At 42.0% G+C, this 20,980-nt stretch overlaps 1 protein-coding gene across 29 annotated transcripts in view; it reads right to left on the reverse strand.

The window, feature by feature from the left end:
* Positions 1-20,980, reverse strand: part of NRXN1 (neurexin 1) — a 1,024,248-nt gene that overhangs the window by 878,493 nt on the left and 124,775 nt on the right. For 18 of the 29 annotated variants that reach the window (XM_081188364.1, XM_081188394.1, XM_081188395.1 and 15 more), the window contains exons 3-4: positions 19,929-19,946; positions 14,243-14,272 (exon numbers count right to left, since the gene is read on the reverse strand). The exons of 6 other annotated variants lie outside the window; for them this stretch is intronic. In XM_081188364.1, the coding sequence (XP_081044490.1) occupies positions 14,243-14,272; positions 19,929-19,946 (48 nt within the window). The remainder of the gene's footprint in view (positions 1-14,242; positions 14,273-19,928; positions 19,947-20,980) is intronic. 5 more of the 29 variants (XM_081188366.1, XM_081188362.1, XM_081188381.1 and 2 more) reach the window with 1 other exon arrangement.

Raw genomic sequence — 20,980 nt, forward strand, 5'->3', positions numbered from 1 at the left:
GAGGGCAGAACCTTCCTCAGGCGACCTATTTCCACCTTAAATACCACCCACCCACCCAGCTGCTTTTATACCTCCATGATTCCAGACCCATGCTGGTGAAGTGAACACAGCTCCAGAACATTGAGGGACATCAAAATCATTTGGGTACGAAAATTTCATAGGGGAAAGCATTTGGAAGTGGAGAACTGCAGCACCCCTTCTGTCCTTTCTCTAGTGCAAAGCATTTATTGCCAAGGATGCTGCTTGTTGGTGGGTGATGGGGGGCCACCTGAAATGCAATGTGTAGCTTGACCTTCTGAAGAATAGTAAGAGTTGTAGAGTTGGAAGGGGCCCAGAGGACCATCCATTCCAACCCTCCAAAATGCAAAATCTCAGCTAAAGCATCCAAGACAGATGGCCATCCAGCCTCTACTGGAAAACCTCCAAGGAAGGAGAGTCCACCACCTCCCGAGGGAGTTGGTTCCACTGCCCAACAGCATTTTCCATCAGAAAGTTCTTTCTGATGATTAATCAGAATCTCCTTTCTTGTAACTTGGGAGACCTCAGCCTCATTTCCCCTTATCTGCTGTGGGAAAGGTTAGCTGCTGAGTGCTGGGGTTGATATGGGAAAGAGCCCTGTTGCATCAAACAAAAGGCCCATCTAGCTCAGAATCCCTTTCTCAAAGTGGTCAGCCAACTGTCAATGGGGAATCCTACAAGCAAGACCTGAATGAAGCAGCACTCTGCCCACTTGTGATCTCCAGCGCACCACCTCTGACAGTGGAGACAGAATAAAACCACCATGGTTAGTAGCCAGCGAAAGCCTTAACCTCCATGAATTTACCAGTCAGAACATTGGCTCCAGAACTCTAGTGACCTATGTGCCCCATATGGTTCTCTATGTACTTTCCCCATGGCATTCTAACCTATGCATACACAACAGGATGTTCTATTATGGTAACACAGTCATATTTCTGTGAAACTACCTGTCATTATTATTATTATTATTATTATTATTATTATTATTATTATTATTCAGAAAATGGAAAGAGCTCCTTACTATCTCCTTTAGCTGGTAAGAGTATTAGGAAATATATTTTTAGATCTCTCTCTGGCCTGTTTTCCAGTTTTTTTTGTCTCAGGAGAATTACAGCTAGGTACGAATGTTCAGGGCTTTTCTTTGTGTCTCACGGTGAGTAATTAGTTTGACATAGATAGGTGCAAGGATTTTATATGCCACACTTCATGAGGAAAGAGATGGCTGGGTTGAACAAGAAGACCTTCCTTGTTATATCTTTGGCTGAATTACATTCAGCGGGAAGGCTGAAAGCATAATTGAGTGGACTCAGACAACCAGTGTTCCCATGTGCCTGCACCCATGTTTATTTTCACAGTAATGTCAAACAGGTAGGCACCTACTGAAACGAGGTTATTTAAGTAACGAGGTTATTTAAATAACGAGGTTATTTAAGTCCAATGAAGAAGAAGAGTTAAAGTCTCCCACCCCCTATAGTCCTGGTGTGCACATTATTTAAGACCACTGTAGTCATGTCCTGTTTGCTCCAGAGACCACACAAGGAGGACACAGAACATAATCAGTGAGGGGCGAATGGCCTGGGGAGGGTTATTGAGATTCTTGAACTTCCTCATCCCTGTATGACCACAAGAGGCATATTGGGGCTGAATCTCAAACGGTAAATACCGAACAAGCAGTAAATATGAACAAACAATTAAGACTCAAACAATATTGCTATCTTGTGTGCCCCCTTTTTTATAATAGAAGCTGCTTTGTATAGCTGGTGCAATTTTCCATGTAAACCATCTAGAACGGTGGTTCCCAATAAGCTAAGTCCTGCAGACCCCCTGTTTTCCAAAGGCTAAGCCATAGACCCCCTACTTTTGACAATTTAGATATTTGTATGGCAGTTTTTGTTATGTGAATGGTGCCACAGATTCCCTGGGTGGGTTACCTGCCCCACTGGGGTCCACAGACCACCAGTTGGGAACCACTGATTTAGGAGAAAATGTTTATAATAAAGAAGAAGAAGAAGAAGAAGAAGAAGAAGAAGAAGAAGAAGAAGAAGAAGAAGAATTTATATCCTGCCCTCCCTAGCCAAAGCCGGGCTCAGAGCAGCTATCAACACTAAAAGTAACACAGTTTACATAAAATCACTTTCAATTAATTGAAATACATTCTAAAATCAATTCATTCTAAAATCAATTTAGAAACAAATTAATGGCAACCATTGAGCTAGCATTCTTTGAGGATTACCAAAGGAGGGGGTCAGACTGTGCCTTGGCCAAAGGCCTGGTGAAACAGCTTTGTCTTGCAGGCCCTGCCGAAATATGTCAAGTCCCTCAGGGCCCTAGTCTCTTGTGACAGAGTGTTCCACCAGATTGGGGCTACAGCCGAAAAAGCCCTGGCTCTGGTTGAGGCCAGTCTAACCTCTCTGTGGCCTGGGACCTCCAAGATGTTTTTGTTTGAAGACCATAAGGTCCTCTGCGGGATATGCCAGGAGACGCGGCCCCGTAGGTACGAGGGTCCTAGGCCATATAGGGCTTTAAAGGTTAAGACCAGCACCTTAAACCTGATCCTGTACTCCACCGGGAGCCAGTGCAGCTGGTATAGCACTGGGTGAATGTGCTCCCACAGCGAGGACCCCGTAAGGAGTCTTGCCGCAGCATTCTGCACCCGCTGGAGTTTCTGAGTCAGTCTCAAGGGCAGCCCCACGTAGAGCGAGTTACAATTATAGTACAGGAATAATTTTTAATATGGTAATTAGATGTCAGAGACTGAGAGGATGCTGACGAGTGTGCACTGGGGGAAGAGGGGCTGGAGTCTGACTTGGGAGAGGGGGGATAGTGGTTTGTGGAGACTTGTACCAGCCAGGAGGAAAGAGTCACAGGCAGGGGAAGCTTCGTAGCTGAAGGGTGGAGCACAGGGTGGGTCAGAAGAAGAGGAGGAAGAGGCAAGTCAGGCAAGTGAAGGGCCAAGTTCTTTTCATGCAGCACTGTCTCCCAGAACCAGGATGGAGCTGAAAAGGGGTGAGCAGAGAAGTTTCCACCATGATGCTTTCTCATGCAGCCTGTCAGTGAAAGATACAGGTGGAGAGGGAGTGGTCTCCTGATGCTGCAACTGTTCCATCAAGGGGGTTGGACTCGATGGCCCTTGTGGTCTATTCCAGCTCTATGATTCTATGAGTGTGGACCTGGGAATAGCTGCCTAGTAGTTAGACTAGTGTACACTCATACCTCAGCTTGTGAACATGAGGGAGGCATGTTCGCAACCCGCAACGTTCGCAGCCTGAAGCGTCGCGTCTGCGCACACGCGTGACATCATTTTGTGCTTCTGCACATGTGCGAGCACCGAAACCTGGAAGTAACGCATTCCGGTACTTCCGGGTTCGGCGCGGTTTGCTACCCGAAAATGTGCAACCCACAGCGTTCGTAACCCGAGGTATGACTGTATGTGGATATCCAGAGGTGCAGAAGCGACTGTGTTATCTTTGACAACACAGTGGTACCTCGGGTTAAGTACTTAATTTGTTCCGGAGGTCCGTACTTAACCTGAAACTGTTCTTAACCTGAAGCACCACTTTAGCTAATGGGGCCTCCTGCTGCTGCCGCGCCGCTGGAGCACAATTTCTGTTCTCATCCTGAAGCAAAGTTCTTAAGCTGAAGCACTATTTCTGGGTTAGCGGAGACTGTAACTTGAAGCGTATGTAACCTGAAGCGTATGTAACCCGAGGTACCACTGTAAATACTTAACTACCTGCCATGCACATTCCTTTGGCTGGGGAGCGCCCTTGACAGTAGATCACTGAATGAAGACTGGGGAGATCCAGTTCAAATCCTCTCAGCCATGAAGATCATGGGGTGGGGGTGGGGGAGCCACATCCAGCTTCTCCCCTGCTTGCCCTGGAAATTTCTCCAGACTGTCCCCAGACCACACACACACACCCCAGTCTTTACACCTCACACAATTTTTGCTTGGTTGGAATGCACTCTTGAACTTTGCCTCTTGCGTCTCTGAATGGAGAGTGGAGTGTTCCTCTACTCCTGCTGTAACCTATTTCGCCGGATTGCTGTAACAGTAATTGGGATGGGATGGACTCTTCAAATGTCCTTGAGCTTCTTGGATAATGGCTAGAATACAAATGTAAGGTTCTCAAAGTGGTTGTTTGGACACTTTGAGAACCTTGAAACTCTTGTTTTCCATTCCTTACAAACTGATGTGCTGATTTTTTGTGTGTGTTGTTTATTGTAATAATTAATAACAGAAGTTGATGATGCTATATGGTTCACAGAGGTGGAATTCCATGAAAACAGGCAAGGTGAGATCCTGGCTCACTGGATCGGATTGTGAGTAGCTGAATGCCTGCATGCTCTTTTTAACCAGTAGTCGTTGGTGCCACAGAAGATATCACCTTGCCTCTTCTGTATCTCTCATGCTGGAAATGTGAATTTTAAAAAAGCAAATCTTATTCTCATTCTGAGTGAACACAGAGATGACACAAGTGCTAAAATGATTTATGTCCCTGGGCAGGCAGGAGGCTCCTAGACTTGGTAATTCTGAGGTAGGAAGTCAGAAGGGTTAGTAGAACTGGATGACTTCCAAAAGTCTTCTAGGACTTAAAAAAAAGAAGACTTGATGTATTCCCATATATATATATATATATATATATATATATATATATATATATATATATATTCTTTAGGGATGGTGATGACACAGAGACTTGCTGGGTTTCTGAGGGCGGGGGCAGCAGGTAGCAGAAGAGCTGAGAAAAATGCTAAATAACTTGTTTTTATTTAGGCTAATTCTGAGCCTAAGCTCTTCAGTGCAATTCTGCACATACCCATATGAGGTTACACAACAGCAAACACAATGGGGCTTACTTTTGCATAGGACTGCACTTGCACTCTTACTAAACTCCCCTAAATGCATCACCTCAAAAAAATCCACCATTATTTGCTAAATAACATTTGCTACACCAGGCTAGGGCTATGAGCACTTTGAGAGAGCGGTTTCTAAAGCCTGGTCCAGAGATTCTGTATGGATTTGTAGGGAAACCTACACCACCGCTGGAACTTCTGAGTTTGTTTTGAAATTAGAGCATGGTGCTGAAATTAGAGCAAGGTTGCAAGTTTGATCCTTGTAGCGGACAACTACATATTCCTGCATTGCAGAGGGGGTTGGACTAGATGATTCTCAGGGTCCATTCCAACTCTACAATTCCATGATTCTGCCTGGATATAGTATTTATTCATCATGTGTGTGTGTGTGTGTGTTTTTCAGACAGTTATATATTGTTTTATGTGATATTGCGAGCCATTGGAGAGGCCAAAAGACAGGATACAAATATTTCAAGGCATAAGAACTTTCCTCCCCTCACCCACAAAATAAAGAGCCCCAGGACCTTTTAATGAGCATGCAACTAATCCAAAACAGTGAGCTCCATAATGACTTCTCCTGATGACCAAACGAACTTCTACGCTGTCTGGATTAAGCCTCAGTTTGTTTGCCAACACATAATTGATCACCCGTCTCAGGCAGTGGTTCAAGACCTACACTGCCTCCCATGAATCTGTTGGGAAAGGGTGATGACCTCCATGACAGTCCCTATCTCTGGATGATAACATTTATTTATATTTATTTGTTTGTTTGTTTTTAGGGGGGGAATACAGACCACATAATCACACGCATAATGAATTATCAATAAAGTGCCGATAAGACCAGCAAGATACCCAAAATATACATAAACCAATTTATATTATTGCTTTTGAATTATGGTGTTGGAGGAAGCTCTTGAGAGTCCCATGGACTGCAAGAAGATCAAACCTCTCCATTCTGAAGGAAATCAGCCCTGAGTGCTCACTGGAAGGACAGATCCTGAAGCTGAGGCTCCAATACTTTGGCCACTTCATGAGAAGAGAAGACTCCCTGGAAAAGACCCTGATGTTGGGAAAGATGGAGGGCACAAGGAGAAGGGGACGACAGAGGACGTGATGGTTGGACAGTGTTCTCGAAGCTACCAGCATGAGTTTGACCAAACTGCGGGAGGCAGTGGAAGACAGGAGTGCCTGGCGTGCTCTGGTCCATGGGGTCACGAAGAGTCGGACACGACTAAATGACTAAACAACAACAATTTATATTATGTCTGAGTAGGTTTGCTGATTTTTATTTTTATTAGTTTTCAGCAGGCATCTAAAACAATATAGCAAGAGCACTTGGCTACGTCGTTCAATGATAGTGCATAGTACTTAATAAATAAAGGGTTTTTTTGTGTTGCAGAAAACCAGAGGAAATGTTTTCCATTCTCCTTTTCACTCCAGTTATCGTCCTTTGCCACAGAGGGACATAACTAACATTACTGTAAAGCAGTGGTTCTTAAAGAAGGCAGGACATGTGGGTCAGTGGGGGGTTACCTAGTGGGGGTGCTAAGAGGCAAGGGGGTGGCAGGGGAGGGTGCTGGGGGTTTAAATGACTATCAGACTTTGAAAAGCTGGAATCACTGAATCAAGCTCATCAATTTTGTTGAATAAAACTAAATAGTTTTAATTTAAAAGTTCAATAAATTGCTTCTTTTTTTAAAAAAAATAAAATATTATCCTGCTATTATCTTCCTCAGTGGGTCATACAAACGTTTATTCTGAATAATGCCTTTTATAGGGTAGTGGGAACTGGAGACGAGTTTATAGAGCAAAGAGGGTAGTGGCCCGGAGAAGTTTGGGAACCACTGGTGTAAAAGCATTAGTGATATCAAAGTCTGGGGTTTGGTTCCCACACTGATGTTATGGAGAAGATGTTTCATCGTGCCAGCATATGCCCTTTACATCAAATTTTAATAATCTTTCCTTTAATTTCATTAATTCCGTTACCATGCATTCATACAGGAAATTAACACAGCATAACTTTTGAAGGTCAATCAATCCTTATGCATAAGATTACTGAAATAATATGTGAGCCCTCCTGTTTCATAATGTCATATGATATGTTTTTTTAGACATTTGAAGAAATTATCATTACATATTCAAAGAAAGAGAGAGATCTGCTTTGCCTTGTACATTACACAGAAGCGTGTTATCTCTACTGTATCATGCTCTTGGCAGCAAAGTCTATGACAGCAAGTGGCTTAACTGGTGTGACAATGGGAATTCTTACATCAAACCTCAAGCAGCTCAGGCAAAAGGACTCCCCATGTTTGCATTCTAGCTTCTGTGTGGGAAGGGGAAGTTGTCAGTACCCTGACACCTATCACAACAGATAGATGTCAACATGCTTTAATTTCTTTCACTGGTCGTTTTAATGATCCCTTTTTTAATTTTTTTATGGACAATGTTAATATTTCCTGTAAACAGCTTAGACGTTTTACTCTGATCAAGCAGTATATAAATTTTGTTAAAGAAACTAATAATAACAATAACAATAAAAACATTATTATTATTATTATTATTATTATTATTATTATTATTATTATTATTATTACCCCACCCATCTGGCTGGGCAGCTCCCAACAGAATACTAAAAACACGATAAAAGATCAAACATTAAAACCTGCTTTCAGATGTCTTCTAAAAGTCAGAGAGTTGTTATTTCCTTAACATCTGATGGCAGGACATTCCACAGGGAGGGTGCCACTACCGAGAAGGCCGCAGTGCCTGGTTCCCTGTAACCTCACTTCTCGCAGTGAGGGAACTGCAGGAAGGCCCTCGGAGCTGGACCTCAGGGTCCAGGCTGAACGATGGGGGTGGAGACACTCCTTCAGGTATACCTAAGGTACCTAACATATAGGCCTTAGGCCCACATGGGACTTTGTCAAAGAGATTGGGAAACAAAGGGGAGGGAACGCCATGACAAGGTGGCTCCAGAAAGGATGCAAACTAGAGCTGCTTTTGAAACAAGACAGCACTTTTTGCAAACACTTTCTCCTCCCACGAAAAGCACCCGCTTTTCATTATCAGGACTTATATGTCCTGATAATGCCTCCCAGTGGCAGCCTTCTAAAATCCTAGCCTTCCTGCTTAGTTATTGTAAAATCTCCATGCTGGCACTGACGGAGGAAGAATGCACCGCCCCCAGCAGCGTGATCCCAGTGGGGTGCCATTGCGGCTACCCCCCTGCCCGCACTGGGCGCCACGCCCCTACGGGTGGCGCACCTCGCCCCCAGAACGCACGTCACGCCCCTGGGACACACGCCAGCCCCACCCCACCTGCTCTCCGCCCCCCCGGTGCCGGAGCATGAAGCTCCACCACTGCACGCTGGTTCACAAGACACCGCTTGGTCAGATTGTTAAGTCACACCTGCGCATTAAGGCTACAGAACAGCAGTGAGGAACCTTTATCAGACTGAGAGCTGACACTCCATTGTGGGAACTTTCAAAGGGCTGTATGTCAGGGAAGGTTAGAGCCAGAGGCAAATTGGGGCAGGGGGTGGGTGGGTGGGCAGTAACTCTGCTGCATTCCTTGTTTGCAACAGGCCATGCAGAAGTCAAGACACCCACCTATGCATCTCTCCATCCAGGAACAGCTAGAGAGGCACTGTCACAGCTGAATGACACATTCCACCTGGGGAAAAACACTTGGTCGGGGGAAGGTACACAATAGGTCTGAGAGGAAGGGGTAAGTACAGCTGGGGAGGGAGTTATCTCCCAGTCTACCCAGAGAGGCAAGTGTCACTAGCAGCCTAATCCCAAAGCACACTGCACTGCTGTACGAATTGGGGCCTGCAAACAATCTATACCAATGCAATACAATGCAAGCACGTAGCATAAAGCTTTGCTGGCACTGCAGCCGCATCATTCATAGCAAAAGGGGTGCTTGGAAATTTTTCATGCCATTTTTCAATTACTTTCTGGCAGCCCCATTTGTTTTGTTTTCTGGTCTATTATTGCCTCATATGTTTCATTTTTCCCCGTTAGTCTCATTATTCTTATTTTAAACAATCTCATTCATTTAGTTTCTACATTTATTGCAATGAAGACCCAGCCTGTATTCTGATGCCTGCACTTTTGGAGTTTTCCACCCAAATGACACGACTTGTGCCAATGTTGCACGATGCCCCTAAGCCCTCAGACATGCCAAGTTTCAGATATATTGGGGAAAGGGTCCCTGTGTAATACACAATTAAATAGGTTTCCCATTCTCTAAGCATCCCAGTGTTTAGTGCTTCAGGCAGAGCAGTATTCATGCTTTCACACTTTCAGAACACCCCAAGAATCCCCCTCCCTAAAAAAAGGTCCCTAGATGTAACTATATATAAATGCAATACAAAGCAATGTTGTGCCCCTTTGTCAGTTTCAGAAATCCCCCCCTTAATAAACAAATGGGAGAAATTAAACAAAAGGATTTTAATTTGAGATATTTCACATAGAAATAGATTAAAAATGAATGAATGTGCCCTTGTTTCATTTTTCATTTGTTTTTGAAACAAATGCATACCCCTAGCAATTCATTATTTTAAACTGCTGTACTAATATAGTAAACATGAATGTCGAATATGCTGCAAGGTATAATCTGGGATTGCAGAAAATTTGATGATGGCTTTGACTTCTTTCATAAATCTTTCTAAAGGTCATTTCACACATGTATATTGATTGAGTGCACAATGAAGAAATAGCCCGCATGTGTGTGAATGACCCAGCAGAAGATGAGTCACCACAGATACAACTTTCACATCACCAAGTATCAGCTCAGACAGTGCTTTTCAGCAGAGACAGCTAAAACACTGAGTGGAGAGTTATGAGATATGGATTAACCAAGTGATAAGAGAGAGGGAAAGAGAAATTTATATGTGTATACTGGACTATTTTGGAGGGGGTTAAAGAATTGCAGCAGAAAGTTTTCAACCAAGGATAATAGTATAATAACAACACAATCCTATGCATGTTTACTCAGCAATAGGTTCCACTATGTTCAATGGCGCTTACTTCCAGGTAAGTGTGCATTGGACTGCAGTGCAAGAAGGTAAAAATGTACTCAAGCCCACCAAATAAATATTGAGAATTTGAGAACCAGTTCTTAAGCTGTGTTGGCCAGTGCTGGTTGAGTTAAATAAAAAATAAGAAAAGCTGCCACGTACCATGCACCCATTTTTCATGCAGTACTATATACTGCCTGATATTGCAGTGTCATGAACAGAGCAAATTTTTAATTCCCATTTTTCCTTCCATTCACAGCAATAATTTGCATGCAATATAAATTATCAATAATACTCCAAATCGCACATCTCAGTGCTCTCACATCAAAGGAATGAATGTAAGCAAGAGAGCAAAATGTCAGAAAAATAACCCAGTCAAAGTGAAAATGATGTGGTTGGACTATTTTAGCTGGATCACGGCTCATATCCTCATTTGACATGAAATGGGAGCAATTCTCCATGTAGCTCTTAACCTGACATTTCCTGTAAATATGGGTTTCGGATAATTAGTCTAACTAGACATCAAGGCATAATCCTTTTCTTCTTTCCTTTCCTCAGAGAAAATTCATTAAGCTTTCACAAGGCCTGTTGCATATGACGTACTGTCAATAGGCAAATATTACAGAATTGAATATTATATTGTCAGTAGATGAACATTCAGGCACAATCCCCGTTAAGCTTGAAAGGGGATACAAATATGTCTAAAGCCTTCTTGGTTTTTGCTTTGTTTTTTTAACTACACATGAAGCAGAAAACGTGACAATTTAAATGTGTCTTGTGATTTGGAAGGTCATCTTTAAGGCAAGGGTTGGCGATGTGATACCATGCGTGTATTGGAACTGCCCCCTGGCACCAACATACCTCTGAGAACACAAACACACACCATTACTCACTCCCTCGCCCCCAGTCATGATGTGGTGGGGGCATTTACCTTTTTCCTTCCTGGAGAAGGATATAGAGTTGAAGGAGGAAGTTGGAAGAGTGATGTTCTTTCCCACTTCTCTTTCCAGCTCTATGTGCTTATCCCCTGCTTGGTTTAATTCTACTGGACTCAACTTTTACCAACTCTGAGAGGGGATGTCATTTGGGAGAGAAAATAGTGAACAGGGATGGAGATCTAAATAAAAAAATTCCTTCCAGTAGCACCTTAAAGACCAACTAAGTTAGTTCTTGGTATGAGCTTTCGTGTGCATGCACACTTCTTCAGATACACTGAAACAGAAGTTGCCAGATCCTTCTATATAGTGAGAAGGTGGGGAGGGGTGTTACTCAGAAGGGTGGTGGGAATGGGAGATAGGCAGATAGCTGAGAGAGCCTCTTGACGACTCTTAACGACTGTAATAGGTCTTACAGGAAAAGGCAAGGGGTGGGAAGGTGAGAAATGGTTTAGTTATGTATAGTGAGATAAGAATCCAATGTCTTTGTTCAGTCCAGGTCTTTTCATGGTTTTAAGTTTGGTAATGAGTTGTAATTCAGCAGCTTCTCTTTCCAGTCTATTTCTGAAATTCCTTTGTAGTAAAACAGCTACTTTGAGATCTTGTATAGAATGTCCTGGGAGATTGAAGTGTTCTCCTACTGGTTTCTTTGTTCTGTGATTCTTGATGTCAGATTTATGTCCGTTTAGATCTGTCCATGGTACTGTCTCAAAAATCCAAAATGTGCCCACGTGCCTAAAAATTGGCAGCCCAGTTGCAACTCTCTAGATGCAATTAGTTTTCCACCCTTTTACCATTCCATAACAGGTCCTACAACGACGACGTTTAAATCTCAAGAACGCTATCATTACTTTTCATGTATTCTAAGCCTACCATAACATAGACTCAACAGGCTATAGGGCTACTTTTTTAACTGTGTCACTGACATTTCAAGACGCTAAAATAAAACAACAATTTCAAAAGCCATATAATAGCCGCTATTCTTTTCTTGGGGGGGTTGGGGGGCAGAGTTGTCTAGAATTCACTGTACAGCAGCATCAAGATAATGAAGGGAAATGAAAGAATAAACCTACCCACAATTATAACAGAATGAAAAGGGTTTTATTGGTGGTTTATAACACATTCAGTGAAATTTAGTGTGTGGTGTTCTTATGGGGGTGGACATTCCATGCTCATCCTGCTATTAATCCAGTGCAATTAATTTGCTAAAACAATTTTCCTCCAGGAAAAAAGAATAATTAAGCATATTATACACCTTGGCATTTGAACCTAAAGATAAGCATGTTGATTTCAACAAGAGGGGGAAAAAATCAAGCCTGTGTTTCATTTTTCTCTTTGAAATCAGTAGCGACAAAATGGGCTTCACTATGCCTAGGAATCCACTTTGTTTTTTCAATTACAGTACACTAACTCAATTTCAAACTTACCCAAATGATATCATACAAGGGAAACCTGGTTTGATTCACTCTCTCATCACAGGTAAACAAAACAAGGATAAAAGGCAAGCATTTCCCCACTCTTCTGCCGATTCTCCTATCTCTTTCCCCTGTTTTATTATAAAGGGCGTTGGTAAAAATGAAGCTAACAACTTAGGAAGGAAATCTCACCGGCTTCTGTAGCAGAAAACCAGTTGCACTCGGACTTACACATCACTGTAGTTGGGCCTGGAGCAATATTGTCCATTCAGTCACTATCTGGTGGTATCATCCTCGTAGCTGCCTTTGACAGTTTTACATTTTGCCAGGCATTGAGAAGAGAATACCTACCTCAGAAGGTGACTCGACTTCAGCTCCCCTTCTCCAGCACCTGTCTCCGATCCTTCTTCCATGCTGCTCCCTTAATCCTGGAAGAGCTGCCCACCAACACTTCCAGCAATCTCCTTTAACCAATAGGGCCCCCCACCCCACCCAATTTCTCCTCTGAATCTCTCCATCTCTCCACACAATGCATTTCTTCTGCAGAGTCCTTCTAAGACCATGTAACAGATTTTGCTCCTCAGAGCGGTGAGCTACAACAAGTTAACCCTTGCCTAAAATCCTGCTGGTTTCCTCACTCTTTCCACCCCATGCATGACACTAAGATCATAAAGCGATTGGAAAAGGAATGTGCCACCTATTATGGTCTATACACTGGTATAATGGTGGTGCTACTAAGCATCAGGTACGGACAACAATGACTTTATTTATATGCAGTTACTTTAGATTTCCTTTTAAAAATAAGAGCAGCGATTTTCAGCTTAGTGGTCGATTTTTGAGTCGGAGGGTCCATCTGCCTCTCTTTCCTACTTGCAACCCCTTACCTTGAGTCTGATGCAGTGTTTCACAGTACAAAACATACCTACCTCCCATCACCACAGTGCACCAACACTAAATACACATGTTTGCATCACTCAGACATACATTGAAAGTATATATAGATGACATTCAAACAAAACTTTAAAGAAGGAAGGAAGTCATGTAATACCTTTACTTTTACCTATGGATTTGATGAAATGGTTCCATGAAGAAAGCATTGCCAGACAAAAAGAGAGAGAACAAAGAAGAGAAACAACAGTAAGAGTCATGTGTGTGTAAATGTAAATGCTGTCACAATTCAAGAACATGAAAAGAGACAAGGCATGAAACAAGTGTTTGAAGACAAATGGAAATGCAATTGGTGTCGCATTTTAAGAATGGCTGCTTTGCAACCTTCATGTCCATGCAGGAGAACACAGAAGTAACCCATGCTTCATTTTCAAACGAGTGACACAGAAGTAACATGAACACTGACTTTAAAGGGAGCGGGGTTTGTACACGGTGATGGGGAAACACCACTTATTTCATCATGTTGCAAAACTGTATTCTGAGCATTCCAGAAGCCAGGAGCGAGTGCTTTCCGCATTTTCAAAACAGTCATGCATTAATGCAAAGCAGGACTCTCCTACTAGGTACAAACTCAAGACTCTTCTCTTTCACAATCTATCTTGGGAGTATGGCTCCCTTTGCTCTTTGTTGTGCTTAAAACACACAGCCATTTCCCAATCAGATCTTCACTCTTTTTTATTTTTGCTGACAGTTATTATATTGCAAGTAGGGTAGGGGAGACAGTTGAAAAAAAGAGAGAGAAGGAAATCAAAAGATTTGAGGAGCAAATTAAAAATAAAATAAAAATCAAAAGCAGTTTCTACGTAGCACTATTCATATTATGTATATAAATATATATATACGGTATATACACACACAACAACAAAAAGAAAAAAAATAATGTGACTGCGATCATGTGCTTATTTGCAGCCCAAGAAAGCTCGCAAGCATTTGGCCATCATTTGCCATGATGGATTTTGAAGCAGCTACAGAAGAAAAAAGGAAATAAACCAAAATGAAATAAAGGAACAATGAAAGCAGAGTGGAAAAGGAGCAGAACCCATACCTTGGTCGCCCATCATCAAGTGCGCCAGACCTTAAAGGGAAACAAGAGCACAGTCAGCAATGAATAAGGGTGCACGGGAAGGTGGTATTGTCACAGTGACCCCAAAAAATGTTTTTTGCAACAGGCATCTGTTTCCTGTGAGATGTTTTCCATTACAGTGGAAAATTAAAACAGCATTTTTCAACCACTGGTTGGAATGCTTTTTGTGGGGTTGGGAATGGGGCAAAGGGGCCATTTGGCTTCTATTCTAACACAGATTAATGCTGCCCTGTACAGCTTCTTCCCTAGGCATTAAAGTTGGGCTGAAGACAAAAAAATAATAAGAAAATCATTTCAAGTTCAACAAATTCCTGGAACACTCAGTCTCCCAATTTCATCGTTTTCAGTAGGACGACACTTAGCTGCAAAATAGCTTTGCTTTTTTTCCCCCTCCCAAATTTCCAAACGTAGAACAGTGTCAACCTGAAGAATGGGCTGGGTCTGATCTTTTTCCCCTCGTTGAAAATGAGCATTTCAAATAATCAAACAAAATAATTCCTTTGTCACATTGAAATGATAATGCAAGGGATGTCTCCTTGTTTGTGTGAAACATTTGAGTAGAATAAGGTCTGTTCCTGAGCAGGAAAATTGTTAGTCATCCATTGGGATGGAAGCAAATATCAGCATTAATTGTAACTGGGGAGAAAATCCCTTTGGTTCGGCACCAAGTAGTTTCTCCAAATTAAAATATGCTGTGCTTAAAGTACATTGATGCTGAAATCAGTTTCCCAATTAACTCTCCCGCCCCCCTGCCGATTGTGGAGAACTGAAGTTTTAATTGGGATAAGCAAAGCAAGTTCTCCGAATCCATTTTTTTAAAAATGAGCTAAAGCAATAGCAAAAGAATTGGTATATTTTCCCCCCCTCATAAGCAAATTTGGCATATCACATCTTGTATCCCCTTAAACAAAAGTTTAGCTCTTATGCCACTTTATAAATAGATGCTTAGCAAATTGGTTTAGGGGGGAAATCCAAATAGTAGTCATTTAGATGGCCCCCAAGCTATAAAATTGTGCTTCTCTCCCTCTGGCACAATTTCATGGTACATCCCACATTATTTTTTGGGTTGGTTCACACAAAGAAGGTGTGCAATAGAATAATATGCTGGTTTTTGCTGGAAGGTAAGATTCCTAAGTTTGAGATTTTTAATTCACATAAAAAATTAGGCGCACACATAAGACATATAACAAGTGATCTGGAGGAAGGAAATATTTCAAAAGCAGAGAGCCCACACCCCAAACACGCCACTTCATATAATCAATCAGTTGATGAAAAAAGGTTTTAAACAATGTAATAAGTTTTTCATTGAACACAGTATGTCTTCTAAATTGACAATTAATCTGTATTAAGTATCTGGACACATGAAGAATCTTATTTTGGCTTCTGTTGCAGTAAACCATGTTTTGTTTTGTTTTGTTTTTTACGTTTTTAAAATTCTGATCCTGTAGCATAAACTCAATGACAGCCTCAAAAATTGCACGATTTTAGAGAAGACAAGATGGGAGTCCACCAGTCTATGTCAACTCTGCAATAAGTGTCAGTGTACTAAGTGAAGGAAGTTTGCAATGATTTCAGTCTTGTAGTTGAGTGTAAGCTTGTTTACTCAGAAGTAAGTCCCACTTAGCTCCCACTGGGGCTTCATCCCAACTAACAGCGCTTAGGACTGCAGCTTTTGTCGAGCTGTAACTTTGGCTCATGAGTGTAGTGCTTTCCAATTCCTTTCCTTTGTGGATTTATAACTGTCTTTAGGATTGGAAATTGGATGTACCAGGTTCTCTGTGACTGAAGATTCTCCTCTACTGGAAAAAAAATCACTAAGCAATTTGTGCTTTTTGAATGAATATAACATATAACTGTATCACATCTTCCAAAAGACGTGGGCTCCTGAATTAGAAAGAGCATGCTCCATGAAACCGTGTCAATCAAAATCATTTCATGTTCCATGAGAAATATGCTCAAGGTTTTATGTCTACTAGTACCTTAATTTTCTCTTTTTCATTTATTTATTGCTTGTGAGATTGATTGGGGGCGGGTTCTGGGGTCATAAGAGGGCTGGTACTGGAAGAGGGAACTGAAAAACTACTGTACACAAGTAAAACACAATATGAAGCACCATCTGGGTCCTGGGTTTCTTTAGAGCACAAGGAAAATTGTATTTTGCAATACGATAAATCACCGTGAAAATGAGCCTTTAAGGCAAGTTTGGTTTTGTTGTTGTTTTAAAAAAATGTGGGCAAGGGCTGAAATAAGTATCGGTGTCTTGGATACAATGGTTATGTTGGGACAGAAAACAAAACAAGTACCAGGTAAACCCCAAAACCCTGAGCATCTCCTATGTGCATAAAGTTGCAGGAACAAGAGTGAGACCATCAATGCACTTTCCAATAGCTCAGGGATGGGCAACCTATGGACTTCCAGATGCTGTTGGACTACAACACCCATCATCTCTGGCCATTGGTTATGCTGGCTGCAGGTGATGGGAGTTGGAGTCCAGCAATGTCAGGAGGGCCATGGGTTCCTAATCCTTGTTTGCACACATTAGGGCCTGCACATTCCTACCACTAGTGAATGCCTAGAATTCTCTGTGGAGCCAAGGTGCATAGAATCCCAGCTCATTTTATTCTGACATATACATACTGAAATACGTAGAATGAAGGAAGCTCCCATTGGTCCCTCTACCTTAGTACTGGCTTCAGTGACCGGAAGTGGCTCTCTGGGGTTTCAGGCAAGAATGTATCCCAGTCCTAACTAGAGATGCAGAAGAACTGCTTGCAAAGCATGGCCAGTTGTGTGGGTTTCCCAGAACATTTTGACTTGCATATCATAATTTGCAAATTTTCACCTTGCATTGAGAAATGTTCTGATGCCCTAGATCAAGTGGCAGGAACCTCTGGCCCTCTAGATGTTGTTGAATTAAGACTCCCACTGGCTATGCTTGCTGGGACTAATTGGAGGTTCTCCACACGTGTCTTACAAGAGTGGTCTTTATTTTATCTGCATTTAGCAAAAGTTTTGAAACGGCCAAGCTGGCCCAGTATTTATTTGCAATTGGCACCCATTCATTGTTACTGGTGAACTTATGACATGGAAAATGTTTTTCTTTTTCTTTCCTTTTTAGGTGGATATTCTTAAAAATGCTCAGCACACAAGATCAGATTGTTTGTAAAGCAAAAAACAAACAAACAAGAAACTCTAGATAGATGTTTGATTAAATATTACTATGCACTACAACTAGAAACTTAGTGTCCACATTGGAGCCCTACCCTAAAGAATTATATTTGCAAAACAGCTAGATTGGTTCAAGGTACTTTAGTACTTAAAATGATTCATTTAACATTAGAAATGATGCACCATGACTTCTTCTACGGCTGAGCATCATGCAAAAAAGAAAAAAGAAAAAAGGAATCGTGTAAATGAGTCCTAAGAGATTTAGAATATATAGATATATGTACATGCTACAAGCAGATTTTTTGCATATTCAACTTCAACTACTACCCTTCGGCATATGCTAGTTTGCAAAGATGGGCCAATGATATCTTATGCCTGTCTTTTTATTTTATTTTCCCCCCTAAGGTCAATTTGGTTAAGGAAATTCTTGCTTAACAGAGAAAATCCTTATCTGCTCTTAATTAAAGTGGTTCCACAGAGTGCTGTGAAGATGCGGTGATGTAGGCTGGCTGAATATCTGACTCACAGTGCACTTTCATGTCAGCTGCACTGGACTCTCAGAAGCTATTCCCTTTCATTAAATCCTCGGCTCGGTTGTTTGAACTTCCGTGTGTTCCTTTGGAATAGTCTTAAATAATAATAGTAATGATAATAATAATAATGATACCTCTGGATGGGAATGATTCTGCCTGAAAACAAGTCCAGGAAAAAACCTGAAGACAGGACCACACAACTTGTGAACCACCTGGCATGCCTAGTGGCCCAGGCAGAAGACAACCTTCTGCAGTTTCTGCTAGTCCAGCACTAGACCACTATGCATGGCTGATATGAATGCAGCTTGTTTGATCCCTAACTGGGGAGCCTGGTCTAAAAGTCTCATTGGACCCCTGTAAATATCAAAGTAATCAACAATGAGCATGAATGTCCTATGCTTTACCTAAGGTGCTGCAAAACCCCCACACACCTACATGTGTTTTACCATGTAGACAAGACTATGTGTTAGTTTCCCACATTTGGGGTGGTTTACTTAAGGATATTAATTGTGCCCATGTGTACTCTCCTTTTGACCTTTGGTGTCTGAGATGCATATTTTCAGGAGTCTCCATGTGCTTTATAACTCCTTTTTTCTGTAATTGTAAAGCTATTTAAAACCAGATTTTCGTGCTGTATTTTAAATTGGGTAAATGATAATAATAGTAATAATAATGAGCAAAGACACCTTACATGAGAGGCACTTAAATCAGATGTTTGGGGACGGCAGCATAATGCCACAAAGAGCAATGAAATAATGAACAGGTATAAGACAGAACTGAATTCCATTTCTTCATATATATATTTTCTGTAAACCACCAGGGTATTTTGTGTCATAAAAATGTAATTAATAAATAAGAAGCTGCTAATGGCTCACATAACTAACTAATGTGGACATTAAGCACTCTTATAGAGGATCAGAATGAATGGCAATCAGTGCCAATTAGTTTAACAAATGGCAAATGAATGGCCTGTCTTGAAGTAAGGGCAGTTTTGCCAATGATTTCAGATTTTCATCCATCATTTTATGGATCCGTCATTTCTCTCCCTCCCCTTATAGAACAGTAAAAAAAGGGGGGGACAGCTTCTCTCTACACCAGGTTGGTGGTGCTCCAAAAGACCCAGAGTCACAGTATCACAATCAACCTCGGTGGCACAAGTCACGGGGGCTAGAGAGTCCTCTCTCGATGTCTTTTTGCTCCCACTTACTGGTGTCAAAAACTGTGCACACAATATAGCAAGCCCCTAGAGATGCATGGAAGGGCTTGCACATGCTCAGAAGGCCATTCCAAGCTTCTTCTCCCTAACAGCAGTCCCTCCATTACACAAAGGCCATTGGGCTTGCCCTAAGCAGGGAGCAGGCGCTTCTGGTGTGACAATGGTGATGGTAGGCAGTAGTACTTATGGCGATGATATCTGTATGTGCAACAACAATAAGACCACATTGCATGGTGCTTTTTAAAAAAACTCAGGGGAGCTTCAAAAGCAGGGTGTGGTTAGGGAACAACAGATTAAAAACTTTCTGGGCACAAAAACCCTTACGCAAGGCTGCTGACTCTTCAAATGTACAAAAACAACGAGAAAGCCAGGCGATCCCATGATTAAGGTTGTACAACACAAATCAACGTCTGTGTTCTTTCTCTCTTAGTTGCTAGGCCATTAGTGCATTAATGCTGACCAGAAAATCTCTCCTCCCCTCCCCCCCCCACTGCTGAAACAAAAGAGATTCTCCCAATTTCAACAGTGTATTTTAAAGGGGAGAGGGGCCAACTTACGCCACCACCATGTTGAAACTTAAAATAGTCCCAGAAGGAAAGAAGAAAATCAACTTACCGTATTGAATGATAAGGAGCACCACTATAAACACTAACCAGGAGGCAAAACACTAAACAGGAGGGATAGGAAGGGTAAGAAAAGAGCTTAGGAAAATAAGATAGAAAGCACCCACCTTCCACATAGTTGTCTTCTGAAAGCACATAACAAGGAGGGAGAGAAAAAGGGAAAGAAAAAACATTCATTAAGCAGCATGCAGACTGGAACTTGCCTTTGCATGTGAGCATCATGCAAGGCACCGGACACCACATGCAAGTGATCCATCGCTACTATCCAGAAGGAAGTGGGGGGGGGCAGGGGAGACCAAAAAGCACAGGGAGGCAGTGTTTCTTCTGTTGAAAGGAAAACCCCACTCCTGCAAGTGGTACAAAAGAAAAGTGCAATATCTCAAGTGAAAGGGGTGATTGTTGTTTGTTTGTTAAATGGATCCACTATGAGTTCCTTAGGTTAGTCAATGATTTCAAAGGGTGCTCTGGTGTCCAATGGTTAATTTCTAAAATGAGAAATGAAAAAAGTGCCTGGGATTCAAGTCTGCCTCTGGATTAGAAACCCTTTCCCTCTTAATCCCAGATAAAGTGGGGCAGAGAGGCTGGTTGAGACCACTCAGTGGCCAAGGAAAAGCTGTCTATAAAAGGCCAGAGCCAGGTTTACTTCTACTTCACACATTGCAGGGGAAAGCTCTGGCATTGAAAAAGATACACTTGACTGCCTGCTCCTGTGCCTTTTAGAAAAGCTGGATGCACAGACGTATGGTTGCAGCAGGTGATGGATTTTGCTCTGCTTCTCTCCATGCCAAAGAAAGCTTCACTTAGCCAAATGTGTGGGCCAGGTTTATGCGTATGTTAGAGACCCAGAAGAAGGGCGAGTTAAAAATAATAACAACAAGGAAACCAAAAAAAGTGTCAACGCCTACTTTAAATCAAACTCTCTATATGTACAGCTGCACTACACGCTTATTTTGGGTGTTGTACTGGTTTAATGGCTGTCACATTCCCCAGAGGGCTTTCTCTGTTAATAGATCATCTGCACAGAGCAATTGTTTCCAGTGAGTCCTGGGAAATGAGGGTTCAGCCAGTTTGCATCTCTCGTGGAGACATTCCGTGCGAGCTGCTTTCATGCTTACAGACTTTCTAAATGCGGAGCTGCCCCTAGAGCAACATAATGCAG

This window comes from Podarcis bocagei, assembly GCF_964188305.1.
Source record: "Podarcis bocagei genome assembly, chromosome: 3".
In the NCBI taxonomy this organism is placed as follows: Eukaryota; Metazoa; Chordata; class Lepidosauria; order Squamata; family Lacertidae; genus Podarcis; species Podarcis bocagei.